Source organism: Raphanus sativus, chromosome 5 (assembly GCF_000801105.2).
Source record: "Raphanus sativus cultivar WK10039 chromosome 5, ASM80110v3, whole genome shotgun sequence".
Lineage (NCBI taxonomy): Eukaryota > Viridiplantae > Streptophyta > Magnoliopsida > Brassicales > Brassicaceae > Raphanus > Raphanus sativus.
Window position 1 is genome coordinate 39754654 of NC_079515.1, and position 14875 is coordinate 39769528.

Here is a 14875-nt window from a genome sequence, read left to right on the forward strand (position 1 = left end):
TACGTAAAGACTTTTAAGTGTCAAAGTTGTACAGTTTTTTCCTTGTAGCCTTGCTATGGGGTTTAGCATCTTTTTGCACTTGATAATTGATCAAAGTTGTAGACTTTTTTGTCCCTTTCTTGTTTGGCAAGCAATAAGAAAATCATTTTCCTGTAAGCTAATCCTATGAGTAGCTTATTGTCTTTTTTTTTTTTTGATATCTTAGTATTCTCAAATCCTTAAATCAAAATTATTTATTGTTTGGGGCATGAAAGTAGGAATAAACACCTATAATTAGCTAAATACAAAAACCCTAAACTCAAGGTGAAAACACCAAATCCACCAAACACAGTTGTATCATAGAAAAATCCAATTAAAAATCTTTTTAGTAATCCATTTATAACTGTAAGATCAAAAATGATAATTACGATTTTTTTTTCCTTTTTTGTTTGATTTGTGATTTTGTGTAATTAATGTTTAGATCCACCGGCGAAAAAGCCTTTTAACACTCAATTTTGGTTTTGTCATCTTCTTAATTTGACAAGAAGCAGCAGCAACAGCTCATTGATCTGTCTCTGTAATATCTTTGCCGTAACACAAAAACTCATTTGTGTCGAATTGAGTAAGATCTCAAATAGCTGGTTGTCGGAGATCTAAATGCGGAGAAGGCGACAGACAGGGAATAAAAGGAGGAAATAGGAATCGGATTTGAGAGGAAGATTTAGAGATCCGGTGATGTTGTTTGGTTTGGGAAGACTAGGGTTAAAAGGCGGAGGAGGAGGAGGAGGATGCAAGTTCACATATCGCCGAGCATGAGAAGCATAACGATATCGAGCAGCAATGATTTGATGAAGATCAAAGTCGCACCTCGTCACATCTCTTACCGAACTCTCTTCCACACTATCTTAATCCTCGCCTTCTTGTTGCCTTTCGTCTTCATCGTCACCGCTCTTGTTACCCTCGAAGGTCTCAACAAGTGCTCCTCCATTGGTAAAATCCTTCTATCAATTCTAGTTTAGGAATTGGGATCTAGCACCTGAATTTTGTTAGATGAGCTAGTTTTTTTTTGTTGCTAAATCAAAAGATTGTCACTTGCATTATATGTTATGTTGTTTGGATCCAATGCCACTTAGCCTCTTTAAAGTTTTGCACTTTCTCACAAGTGAATCACTTAGCGTCTGTCTCAAATGTATCTCATAGTATGATGTTTCAAGCTCAAGTTTTGGAGAATTCCGTTGTTGTGCGTTGTGTGGAGTTAAAACTACAATCTTTCTCTCGGTATTAATAGATCTTTTAACCAAATTTTGACAAAGCCAATCTTAAAGCTCTTCTCTTTATGCTTTTAGTTCGCAACCCTAAGATCTCTTCTTGTGTACCTTTCTTATTATGATTATCTGATGAGCTCATGAAAGTTTCTTTCTTTGTTGCTTCAGATTGTTTAGGGAGGCGGTTAGGACCACGTTTTCTTGCTAGGATAGATGATTCAGAGGTGAGTCTGATTATTGCTTCTTCTCTGATTCTTTTTAACATGTTACTACATGGATTCCTCTCCTCTCTATCTTTACGTTAATTCATATCTTTTTCTGTTGCAGCAGAGACTAGTTAGAGACTTTTACAAGATTCTAAACGAAGTAAGCACTCAGGATATTCCACATGATTTAAAGCTTCCTGCTTCTTTTCGCCAACTTGTTTCTGATATGAAGACCAACCACTACGATGCCAAAACATTCTCCCTCATCCTTCGAGCTATGGTACGTTCTCTACTCTGAATTTCATTGTTATATATTGTAGATTTTTTGATGTTTAATATGATTTAAGTAAATCTCCTTGAACACAGATAGAGAAGTTTGAAAGGGATATGAGGGAATCCAAGTTTGCGGAACTTATGAACAAACACTTTGCAGCAAGTTCCATTCCTAAAGGAATTCACTGTCTCTCTTTAAGACTAACCGATGAATATACCTCCAATGCTCACGCTCGGAGACAGCTTCCTTCCCCTGAGCGTCTCCCTCTTCTCTCAGACAACGCTTACCACCATTTTGTTCTAGCTACAGACAACATCTTGGCTGCTTCGGTTGTCGTCTCATCAGCTGTTCAATCATCTTCTAGACCCGAGAAAATTGTCTTCCATGTTATCACCGACAAGAAAACCTATGCGGGCATGCATTCTTGGTTTGCTCTTAACTCCGTTTCTCCTGCGATCGTTGAAGTCAAAAGCGTTCATCAGTTCGACTGGCTAACAAGAGAGAATGTTCCTGTTCTCGAAGCTGTGGAAACCCATCACGGTATCAGAAACTATTACCATGGGAATCATATCGCTGGTGCAAACCTCAGTGAAACAACTCCTCGAAGATTCGCTTCCAAGTTGCAGTCAAGAAGTCCCAAATACATATCTTTGCTCAACCATCTTAGAATATATCTACCAGAGGTAACAAAGATGTCTGTCCTTTTAAATCATCAGTCATTCGGATTCGAGAATATGAATGTAATGCTTGTTTGTTTGGCCGTTTTGAGCAGCTTTTTCCAAACTTGGACAAGGTAGTGTTCTTAGATGATGATATAGTGATTCAGCGAGATCTATCTCCTCTGTGGGATATTGATCTTCACGGGAAGGTAAATGGAGCTGTGGAGACTTGTCGAGGAGAAGACGAATGGGTTATGTCAAAGCGTCTTAGGAACTACTTCAACTTCTCTCACCCGCTCATCTCAAAGCATTTAGATCCAGAAGAATGTGCTTGGGCCTATGGAATGAATATATTTGATCTACGGACTTGGAGGAAGACAGATATCAGAGAAACTTATCATTCTTGGCTAAAAGCGGTAAAGCATCAGAGAAGCCTGCAATGTCCTTTTTGATTTTAATGTTTTCAAAAAAATGGCAAATCCTTGATTTTGCTTTTGATCTGATGTGTGCAGAATCTGAAGTCGAATCTAACAATGTGGAAGCTTGGGACATTGCCTCCAGCTCTGATTGCATTTAAAGGGCATGTCCAGGCAATAGATTCGTCTTGGCATATGCTTGGATTAGGATACCAGAGCGATACCAACATAGAAAATGCGAAGAAAGCTGCAGTGATTCACTACAATGGCCAATCAAAGCCGTGGCTGGAGATAGGTTTCGAGCATCTGAGGCCATTCTGGACAAAATATGTGAACTACTCCAATGATTTCATTAAGAGTTGTCATATCTTGGAATAGCAAAAACAGAAAGCTCTCAGATTATCTTGAAGCGGACTGGAGATTCAGGACGATGAAACCAGTTACATAGCTACAGGAGAGAGAGATTCATTCTTTTGTAAAGATAGAAGGTACCCTTTTGTTGATATTCATTTCGGTTTCGATTAGAGATTCCAAATTCTTGGATCTGTTACAAGAAAAAAAAAAGAATGTTTATGGGACACACCAGAAGAGGGTTTTTGGTGATGATCAATCAAGTACTACTAAGTCCAAAGGAGAGCAATTACAACAACACTGTTACATTTGTTCCTTATTTTTTTTTGACAGTTACTATTTGATTTCATTGGTTGTTACTGTTTAGTGAATTTATAAGAACAATTATTGCTTTGTTAAGGTCCATTTAAGACATCAATCATGAGACTTTTCTTGATGCAGAGGTTACCACTTGATGATGTTGATAGGTAAAATGTAAAGAAAGAGAGGACATTTTTTTTTTTTGTCATCTGATATTTTATTAAACATACAACATTACAATCCTTGTGAAAGAGAGGACATTATGGATTCTTATTTTAGTTGATAATTGTTTTGAAGTCTGAAGTGATGTATAATATGTCATTGAAGAAAGGTATTCTTTTTAACTGCCTTTAGTTTTGTCCAAAAGTTTCTTCACGATAAGCTTTCACATGTAAGCAAAAACAAGTAGGCATGTAAGAATTTCTTGGAACACATAAAGAAAGGGTAATAAAAGTAGTTAAAATGGATTGATGGGAAAATTCAAAGGCGCATAGAAGGGAAGAATATGAGAGAAATATGGAAAGCTTTGACCGCCATTGATTCTCTACACTAACCTCATCTCATTTCCCAATTCTCTTTCTCTCTCTCTCTTCTCTCTGATGCGTTTTCTTCTCTTTCCTTTAAGATTCTTTGGCTCAGATCAGTCACAGAGCCAAGTAAGAATTCACCTTTATTCAGGGTTTCTTTTTTTTATTCGTTTCAAATCTGGATTTGTTGATTTAAAGCAGTTATACCCCTTTTATAGTTTCCAGTTTTATTCATTTAACAGATCCTCTTACTCTTTTGAGGATCTCATTCTTGTTTTTTGATTAAATTTTTCTGATTTCTTGATCTTTAACATTCATTATGATGACATAAATATACTCGTGTGTGTTCTGTTAAAAATCCTCTGTTTATTGCTCTGTTGCATGCGATCCATTTATGAATCAGATTCTGTTACAAAAGAGTGTCTATTATAAATATGAATTCTTCTTCAGCTTTCATCTTCGTAAGCAACTTATTGAAGAAAAATACAAATCCTTTTTCATTTTTTATACATTTCAGATAGAAGAATAAAGAAGGTCCTGCTGGGATTTTCTTACATTGACAAACTGCCAAGTCGACACTCAACTTTTTTTGCAACAGAGATGGCAGAAGTTGATAATCAACTAGAGATCAAGTTTAGGTTAACTGATGGTTCTGATATCGGCCCTAAAGCATTTCCTGATGCTACAACTGTTGCTGCATTGAAGGAAACTGTTATTTCTCAATGGCCTAGAGGTCAGTTTTTTTACTGCTTGCTTACCTGATGAGAAGGAGATTGTAAAAGGCTTGAATGTTTCTTGGAACAATGGTTATGTCTTTGGTTGATGATTACTTTATGAGAATCATCACGTCACCCTTTAGGATATCTTATGCTAAAGAAATTCGGTATAGAAGATTATCATTTCAAGATTTAAGACTTTTTAATATGGTGTAAATTCTATGTTGTCACTAATTAACCGACAATAAATGAACAATGCGGGTTTGGCTTACATATGTTTGAAGACTCGTTGAGTATCCATAATTCTAATATGAACTTGTGTATTCAACTTGACATTTGTTTCTGTATGTGCTTTGATTCGAGCTAGAAAAGGAAAATGGGCCGAAGACAGTGAAAGAGGTGAAGTTGATAAGCGCAGGGAAAGTTTTGGACAACAACAAGACTGTTAAAGACTACCGAAGCCCTGTTTCTATTGGCGCTGTCACCACAATGCACGTTATCATCCAACCTCTGATTACTGAAAAAGGTAAATAAAGACTAGACAGCCTCTACTTTTAAGCTTCAGAATCTGTTAGAGACTTTATTATTTCTTTTGTTTATGTTTTGGAACAGAAAAGAAGCCTAAAGGTGATGATCCAAAGATGAACAAATGTGTCTGCTCAGTCATGTAAGACAAACGCAAAATCTCAACAGAGGCAGGTTACTGCTCTGTTCCCTCATGTGGTTTGGTATAGATTGTTTATTGATGCATAACCATAAGTGTTGAACCGTTTTTTTTTAAAGTATAAATCAAATCTCTATTTACTAAACTTGTTGCAAAGATCACAGATAGAGTGAATCATAGATGTACTAGTGATTCAGAACTTGTTGAAACACACAAAGAGACTCTGCTTTTACCTCTGTTTTCAGAACCTTTTTGTCTCATCTAAGAACATGATCCCACTAGAGATAAATTAGTATAAATGATTAAATTCTCAAATATCATTATTTCACCAAATATTTGAAACAAATGAATCAAAAAACCTAAGCTTGAAAACATCAAAAGGAACAGAGGAGAGACTATATCCAGCAGTTGTGCAGCTAGACTAGCAGGGGAGGAACCAGCGAGCGAGCATCAGAGAAGCGTATGGTAATGCGACCATAGAAAAAAAATATGGTCTGGATTCATTCTATCATTATCGACTCCACTAAAGTAGATTGAGTTTCTATTGATCATGTATTGGTATTCTTTTGGGCTTTACCCAGCTGATGAAGAAATGGTGTTGTTAAGACATCGTGAGGTGAGAACAGTTTTTAGAATTTCCAATACTTTTAACATTTGTGTGCCCTGCTTTGCTTTCTTGGTGGGAAATCAATTAATTGTTGAGAAGGAAAGTGTTATTACCTTTGTATGACAAATCTACTAAACCTTTATTGGGCCTATATATTGGGCTTTGATTTGTAAGTTATATAGGTCCTTCAGATTGGAACCATTAAACCGGTAGTTGTCATCACTACTATAATGCAACATGTCAACAACAACATCTATATTTCTAAAATCAATAAATGCATACAGATGAATTTGGACCATGGTGCCGACACTATACGTATCTGAAGTTGGACTTAAATTATGACAAACTTTATCCAGAAGAGACTTGTGAGTTGTGACTAAAATTTATACTTGTGGAAAACAAAATCTTACTAATTGCTTGAACCATACATTTTCTTTTTTGTTTTGACGACGGCAGTCAACGATGGTTCAAACGTTTCGGATTAGCATGGAATCCTTTGTGATATCAGTGCTCGGTCTATGGCTTTTGATTCTGTTTCCTTTTATTGGGTCAGTAAAGGCTCTGTTACTCATGTTGATTCTCATGTTGATGGAATAGCCGAACATATGCTAAAAACCTTGTAGTGAACCCAGTTTACTTTAAATGAAGTTAGTTGGTGAACAAGAAAAAAAAGAGGTCTCTATGAAATATACATGTGAAAAGGAAATGTTATGACAACTGACTTTTTTTGGATAAATGTTAAATTATAACAATTGACTTGAATTATCATGCTCATATTCCACAATCATATACATAACTATACAAGCCAGGCAGAAACCCTAGATCGTTTTGTCTACTTCCTGAACAACACATCTGTAGATTTTTTTCACATCTACCATTTTGATGAGTTCCTTTTATGAACAACACATCCGTAGATTTTTTCACATCTACTATTATGATGAGTTCCTTTTATGTTTACAAAAAAGTATGTGGATAAGAACATATATAACCAAATTATTTCAAAAACATATTAATTTTCAAATAGTCCATGTCTGTCTGCTTGTAGGTGATAAATAACAAGTTGCAAGTTGGTAACATCGCCACATGACATCAAAGACGAAATGATGTTTGGGAACACGTTTATCTTCGACAGTTATGCATTATATATATACACTTCTCCACCTGCTCTCTTTTGGGAAAATTTTAAAATTTGGTCGCGATTATTGGTCGCACATCGTTCACATCGTTTTAATGTTGTAATGGGCATGTGGTAGCAATTTTAACTGATGATAAGAAACGTCGATATACCTATACTATTAAAGCAGGATCCTATTTGAATTTTTACCTAAACCTACCCTTCTATTATAAGGAAGTCGCAGGTTTTATTAAGAGTATTTCTGTTATTTTGTATCATTTTCAATTAATGAGTCTCCTAATTATAGACCCAAACTTTTTTATTCCTTTAATTTCACGGTTTTTGGCCATTTGGACGGATTTTAATATTTATCTAAGTTTACATTTTTCGTTTGGACCATTTGGGCCAAGTTCTAATATTGATATTAACAAATATTACACATAATTATTATTATTTATTTCTCTCAATATAATTAAAATTTCTGAAAATATTTAATATTGATAATGAAAGACTTAAAATTGTTAAATATTCACAAGTTAAATTTGTTAAAAATTATATCTTTCAAAAATTCAGTACATAAAAGTGAAAATTGATTGAAAAAATTTAAAATACCACTTCAAATTTTTGAAAAAAAAATCAAGTTTAGTTTTAAACATAAATACCCGTTTATAAATAAAAATAAAAATAAAACAATACAATAAAAATAAATGAAAATATTTCATTTCACAAACTTATTCAAAATTTATAAAAAAAAAAAGAAAAACAAACCCACGCTTTTAAAGCGCGGGTCAAAACCTAGTATCAGATTATAACCAATACATCATTTTAATCCATTATCTTATGTTCATTTGAAAAAAGTTTATAGTTATACTCAGCTAAATCCTTTGTCTAGGGTTTAATCTAAATATCTACCTCTGAAATAGTGGACACCATGATTAGTATCCTAAATCAAACCATTAGTCAAAAAAATGTTTAGTCTCCTAACCTACCAAGGCCCTAGATATTTTTTAATACCTCAATACCCAAGAAGCAATAAAAAACCCAACAAGACTAGTTAGTTTATTGAGTATGACTACAGCTGGTAGTTCAATTCATATCATTTCATCATATCGAAAATGACGTGATTGTAAACTAGTCTAACCACGAGATTTGAAGATGTTTAATCTTAGTTCAAACCCTTTTAAAAGTTCACTATCATTTTAAAATGATTGGTCGTGTGGTTTTCAGATTTTCGACTGTTGAAAGGGCCTAGATTAACGAATTATTTACTATTAAATAATAGCTTGACCCTTATTATAAAGTCAACCCCACACGTCATGACAAAACAAACAGCTCTACAAGGGTGTTTTTTGGTCATATAAGTTTTGTCCAACATGTTTCTTCTTACACAATATGATTCAAGTTTTAATTAATAACTAAATATAAATGTTGATTAATTTAAAAACATTTTATATTTGTCTTTATGATGTTTCATTAGATCGGCTCTAGACGTATTCTTAGGTGGCTGCAATTTCTTTTTGACCTTTCTTAAGTTTTACCTAATCTCTTTAGTCATTTAATTTGAATACCGTACGTAATACGGTTTACAATCTGCCAAACCGTTGTTAGAGTTTTTTTAATACCGTAATACGGTGTACTTGATTGCTTCCTTCTTTGTTTCGTCCACAACTACACATATTAAATGACACTCAAAATTAAACCTCTGATTATCAAAGGTATATGGGGATATGATTAAGAAAACGGAAGCTATAATTTCTGTAATTAATGCAGATATCAATAGGCTGTTTCTAGGTGTCAAAGAAAAAATAGTTAATATCTAGCTGCAAAAACAAATGTCAATTTGATAGTTACGTTGATTCCTTTAATTTCTCTTAACACTCTCAAGAAGACAAGAACATGCGGCGCAGACACTGAAAATATAATTTAAGAAACTCACATCGTTGCACGAATATTCCCGAAATTACGTTTTTATTCATTATGCTATTTAGTATCAAAGAGATTAGAATCACTAGTTTGAATTTTTATTTTTTTGACAGACTTGAGCTTTAAATTTTTTATATTTGGTAAACAATAGAAAAATACTTACAATGACTCGAGCGGTATAAAATATAGTAAATTCGTGGAAAATATTAAGTTTGATATGTACTAATTAGCCAATAACCAACTTAATGATTTCGCAATCAAATGGATCCCCTTTGGATTTTTTCCATTCAAAATCCTACACAAATCTCTCATACAAATCAAGTATAAAATAAATCCAAGTCCATACATAGATTAAGGGAAACGTGTGGAAACTATACCATGTTTTTTTTTTTGATAAAAAGGCTATATTTTTAAAAAAAAAATTTAAACATTACATTTTAAATTTTTGAAAACATAGTGTATATATATATTTTCCAATTGCCAATAAATAGATTCATAACTCGAGTTTGACATGTTTACATTACTTGCAGATATCTGAACAAAAACTCCACTTGATATGTCAAAGTTCATGCATAATTTCTGTAAAACATTATGTAACGCCCCGACCCGCCCACGGCTAATGGGCCATCCACGCCCGCTCTCTCGGCCCGTGGGTCCCATCCCATCCGACGGTCGGTCGTTAATTTTCCAAGGCTCGAAATCATCGTTTACTGACCCTGCAATCACCACATGACCTTTCTCCGTGCTTTGGCCTCACTCGCACGCTATCGCGAATCACTTCCCGATAGATCACCCATCCTTCCACTACTCCAGCTCAAGCACGCTTAACTCTGGAGTTCTTTCAGGATGTGCTCCGGAAAAGGTAAGTCAACTTTGGTGATATAGGTAGCCAAATCAATTCTCTTAAGCCTTTTCACATATCACAACTCGGGATGTTACAATTCACCCCCTCTCAAAGAACGCAACGTCCTCGTTGCGCCCCACGACAGGTCTCAAGACGCCTCTCAGGTCAGAACTAAGACGGCTAACCAGCTCTGATACCACTTGTAACGCCCCGACCCGCCCACGGCTAATGGGCCACCCACGCCCGCTCTCTCGGCCCGTGGGCCCCATCCCATCCGACGGTCGGTCGTTAATTTTCCAAGGCTCGAAATCATCGTTTACTGACCCTGCAATCACCACATGACCTTTCTCCGTGCTTTGGCCTCACTCGCACGCTATCGCGAATCACTTCCCGATAGGTCACCCATCCTTCCACTACTCCAGCTCAAGCACGCTTAACTCTGGAGTTCTTTCAGGATGTGCTCCGGAAAAGGTAAGTCAACTTTGGTGATATAGGTAGTCAAATCAATTCTCTTAAGCCTTTTCACATATCACAACTCGGGATGTTACACATTATTTCCACAACAAGATCAAAAAAAAAAAATATATATATATACTATGAAAAAAATAGGAAGCAGAAATTTTGGTCAAAAGTATAAATTTATTCCCTATTTAACAAATGATCTATCATAATTATGTAAAACAAAAATTCAAAGTTCATTTAACTTTTTTTCGAATTTTATTCTTTGTACATTGAAGATTGTGTTCTACACGATTTTAAGTGTTCCAAAAAGTTCTACAACATAAGCAAGTTGGTCCTTTTGTGTTTGGCTTATAAAGGAATAAGGTGAATCTTTTTTTTTGTCAAATGGAATAAGGTGAACTCTTATTGGCTATTACATTATTCACATTTAATTCCCACCTGTAAATTCATTAACCTTTACGTAGCAAAACAGAACAATATCAACCCTCTCCGAGTCTCCGTTCGTAACGTTAAATATAGTCTATGAAAAGCTAGAGTCTCCCCTGGCATAATGACTGGACTGGTCTTGATTTGTATTAGTGACAATTCTATAAAGAGCCACAAAGGGATAATTCGATAGTATACTAATGCGGAGTTGGCCAGTGGTAAAAGATTTGTTAGTAGTTTTCTGCAACTCGGTTCGATGCGCGGCTATTTTACAAATCTAGAAGGTTGTGATAGAATGGTGAAAACATTCTTTTTTTCTTTTATAAAAAGATATCAGTGAAAATTTGAACTAATATCTATAAATTCATTTATTTTTATTTTTTTGTGTGCACTACGCTCATTTAATCTAAAAAGTGTGTGTTTGTCGCCATTTGGTGGATGCCTTGCACTCTTGTAGTGCCGGTCTTGTGAGGGAAACTTCGGAAAAAAACATCTATGATCAACACTGAAGGACATAATTTTCAACTTTATATATATTCTGATGATATGAATTTACGTTATGAGATTATCGTGGTTTCAGGGTTGAGAGATTAATATGGATAATGCAAGACTCACAAGTTCAACTCGAATTTTAAAAGAAATATTAGACATATTTACCAAGTGACAATCTCATGTGTTTACTCATGTAAAGTTTTGGTTATCATCTACTCAATTTTCCAAATAATGAGAATTCTAACATTAAAACAAAAAAAGGTTTAGTAAACATTGTATGTTGACCAATAAAAATTTACCTTAGGTTATACACAAGTACAAATAGTAGCACGTTGACAAAGAAAGAGAGAACAAATTATTAGGTGTTATAGTATTGTATACTTGTAAATGAGCAGTTAGAGTAGCAGTTAGAGTAGTGATAATTAATCTTGTATATAAGGAACATATTGTACATTCATTAATCTTAATGAAGATATTTCCATTTCACTCTGTTTCTATTATGGTATCAGAGCGAGTGAGCTGAGCTCACTGATCCGATCTCTAACCGTCGATCTCCGATCACTGCTCCGCCGTCTTCATTCACTTTCCGATCATCGCTTTCTCTTTCCGTTGTCGCTCTCTCTCAACGACGACTTCTCTTCGATTCATCTCTTCTTCCGCATCTCGCCATCTTGGTTATCCCCTTCACGACTCGAGCTCTCCGATCTCTCTGATCTCTCGAATCGATTCGATCATCCCTATCATCCGCTTCTTCTTCTTCGATCATATCATCCACAACTATGGGAAAGAGAAAGTGTGCTTCCAAATACAGGAGCTCAACTCCTGATCGCGAATCTCCGACTCATCGCGATTCATCTCCAGCTTCCGATCTCCGTCGCGAAGCTTCTGGATCTTCAAATCGAGCTGCTAACCTACCTTCTTCAGATAATCCAGCTGTGATTCGTTCCACTAAACCGTTTGAGGTATCTAACTCTCCGGATAACATTCATAGCCCTTACTTTCTTCATAGTTCAGATCACCCTGGCTTAGTTCTAGCATCTGAGGCTTTAGATGGAACGAACTATAGCATCTGGACTATAGCTATGACTACGAGTTTAGAGGCAAAGAACAAGCTAGGATTTATCGATGGATCTATTGCTATGCCTGTTGATACTGATCCTTTCTACAAGATCTGGTGTCGTTGCAACAGTATGGTCAAATCTTGGCTTCTTAACAGCGTTTCAAAGCAGATTTACACAAGTGTGTTGTATTTCAAAGCTGCATCTGATATATGGAATGATCTTCACACTCGGTTCCACAAATCTAATCTGCCACGACTGTACAAGCTCCGTCATCAACTACACTCACTTCGTCAAGGTAGCATGGATCTCTCCTCGTATCATACCAAGACGCAATCATTGTGGGAAGAACTCAACAGTCTGAACGCTCCAGCTCATACTATTGAAGGTCTTATGGCACAGAATGAGAGTAACAGAGTCATTGACTTCCTTATGGGACTCAATGACAGTTATGATCACATCCGTAGTCAGATTCTCATGAAGAAGTCCCTTCCATCTCTGTCTGAAGTCTTCAATATTCTCGATCAAGAAGATAGTCAACGTTCTGCAAGAACTACTTCTCAGACTTCTGTTGATGCTAGCACGTTTCAGGTATCTTCTTATGGGAAGCCTCGTCCGGTTTGCACTCATTGCAAAGGTGTTGGACATGTTGTTGATAGATGCTACAAGATCCATGGTTATCCACCAGGTCTTAAAGCACGAGGCAGAACTTATCCACCAAAGAATACAGCCTCTCAACATGGTCAAGCTTCTGCAAATGCTATCATCTCTGAGTCACCAGACGTGAAACAGTCTACTTCTGTGACTGCAAATGCTACCTCTCCGATACCTTCTACTCTCAGCTCTGAGCAACTGCAACAGTTCATCGCGTACTTCAGTGCTCAACTCCAAGACCAGAGCCATACATCAACATCAAATGGACTTCTTCCTTCTCCTTCAGCTGTATCAGAGGCTTGCAAAGCGACTGGTACTTTCCTACCTCTATATACTTTTTCTCTCATTGGCATGCCTTCAGCTCTCTCTTCCGGAAATGCTTTAGTTTCAAGTGACTCTTGGGTAATAGATTCCGGTGCTACTCACCATGTTAGTCATAATAGATCCTTATTCACCCACATTAAACCCCTCCTCAATACCTTTGTCACTTTACCCACTGGAAACTCTGTGAGCATTATTGGTATAGGTCCTATTCGTCTTAGTGATAATATAACATTGAAAAATGTGTTGTTCATTCCTCAATTTCGTTTCAATTTACTGAGTGTTAGTTCCTTTACTAGAGATACTGAATCAATGGTTGGCTTCACTTCTAGTACTTGTTTCATACAGGATCTTACACGGGAGTTGATGATTGGCAAGGGTAGACAGATTTACAATCTATATGTGCTTGATTCAGGTTCTCTTATTCCTGTCCCTTTTCATAATAGTCAGAATAATGCGGTTTGTGCATCTGTTATAGACAATCATATTTGGCACTCTCGGTTAGGTCATCCTTCTATGGATAAAATTGCTTCATTGTCTAAGATTTTACCATTGAATAAAACCAAGAAAATTGATCCTTTTCATTGCTCTATTTGTCATCAAGCTAAACAAAAGCGTCTCTCTTTTCCTTCTGATAATCATATTAGTGATGCTTGTTTTGACTTGATTCATATTGATGTTTGGGGTCCGTTTTCTGTTCGAACTCATGAAGGTTATAGGTATTTTTTAACCATCGTTGATGATCATAGTCGTGCAACTTGGATTTACATGTTAAAAGCCAAATCTGATGTCTTGACTGAATTCCCTGCTTTCATCAAAATGATTGAAACTCAATTTCGTGCAAAAATTAAAGCTGTTAGGACTGATAATGCTCCTGAGTTGACCTTTGGTTCTTTATTCAAAGACAAAGGTATCCTTTCCTATCATTCATGCCCTGAAACCCCTCAACAGAACTCAGTTGTAGAAAGGAAACACCAACACATCTTAAATGTGGCTAGATCCCTTCTATTCCAATCCAACATACCTTTAGTGTACTGGGGGGAATGCATAATGTCAGCAGTGTTTCTTATCAACCGTATACCCTCCCCTGTCCTTAAAAACAAATCTCCTTACCAAATCCTTATGAACAAGCTCCCTGATTACCATTCCCTTAGAAGTTTTGGTTGCCTTTGTTACAAAAGTACTTCTCCCACAGGTAGAACCAAATTTGATCCCCGGGCTGACGCTTGTGTTTTCTTAGGATATCCTTCGGGTTACAAGGGTTATAGAGTTCTTGATCTTGAAACTAATAGCATTTCCATTTCTCGGCATGTCATATTCCATGAAACAATCTTTCCTTTTGCGGATTCCTCTCTTTCTGATGCCGCAAAAGCTTTATTTCCTCGTCTTGCTCACATCGATGACTCTGTACCTTCTGTACCGTCATCTTCTGGTGAAACATCAGGCAATGCCTCTTCACCCTCTGATGCAGGTTTGCCTTCTGCAACTGCATCTCGGTTACGAAAGAAACCAACTTACTTGCAAGACTATTTGTGCAATTCAGTTCACTCTTTCTATCCAATCTCCGACTTTCTCTCTTATCAAAAGCTTTCTTCTTCTCATTTTTCTTTTATAAAT

General features: G+C 36.2%; 3 protein-coding genes across 4 annotated transcripts; all 3 read left to right on the forward strand.

Annotated features, from left to right (window-relative positions):
• The first annotated feature begins 274 nt into the window (after positions 1 to 274).
• Positions 275 to 4710, forward strand: LOC130495100 (probable galacturonosyltransferase 13). 2 transcript variants are annotated; one of them, XM_056986199.1, is made up of 7 exons: positions 275 to 969; positions 1413 to 1468; positions 1572 to 1730; positions 1817 to 2407; positions 2497 to 2799; positions 2896 to 3781; positions 4495 to 4710. In XM_056986199.1, the coding sequence occupies exons 1-6, from the start codon at positions 768 to 770 to the stop codon at positions 3175 to 3177; spliced, it is 1593 nt and encodes a 530-aa protein (XP_056842179.1). In that variant the 5' UTR covers positions 275 to 767; the 3' UTR covers positions 3178 to 3781; positions 4495 to 4710. The 2 variants fall into 2 exon arrangements, with proteins under 2 accessions (XP_056842179.1, XP_056842180.1); XM_056986200.1 differs by having other exon boundaries at positions 276 to 969; positions 1575 to 1730.
• On the forward strand, positions 3665 to 5597 carry LOC130495101 (membrane-anchored ubiquitin-fold protein 1-like). The gene is made up of 4 exons (XM_056986201.1): positions 3665 to 3781; positions 4495 to 4710; positions 5061 to 5219; positions 5306 to 5597. The coding sequence occupies exons 1-4, from the start codon at positions 3757 to 3759 to the stop codon at positions 5362 to 5364; spliced, it is 459 nt and encodes a 152-aa protein (XP_056842181.1). The 5' UTR covers positions 3665 to 3756; the 3' UTR covers positions 5365 to 5597.
• Positions 5598 to 11606: 6009 nt separating this feature from the next.
• On the forward strand, positions 11607 to 13771 carry LOC130512672 (uncharacterized). The gene is made up of 2 exons (XM_057010886.1): positions 11607 to 13250; positions 13607 to 13771. The coding sequence occupies exons 1-2, from the start codon at positions 12005 to 12007 to the stop codon at positions 13639 to 13641; spliced, it is 1281 nt and encodes a 426-aa protein (XP_056866866.1). The 5' UTR covers positions 11607 to 12004; the 3' UTR covers positions 13642 to 13771.
• The last annotated feature ends 1104 nt before the right edge of the window (positions 13772 to 14875 follow it).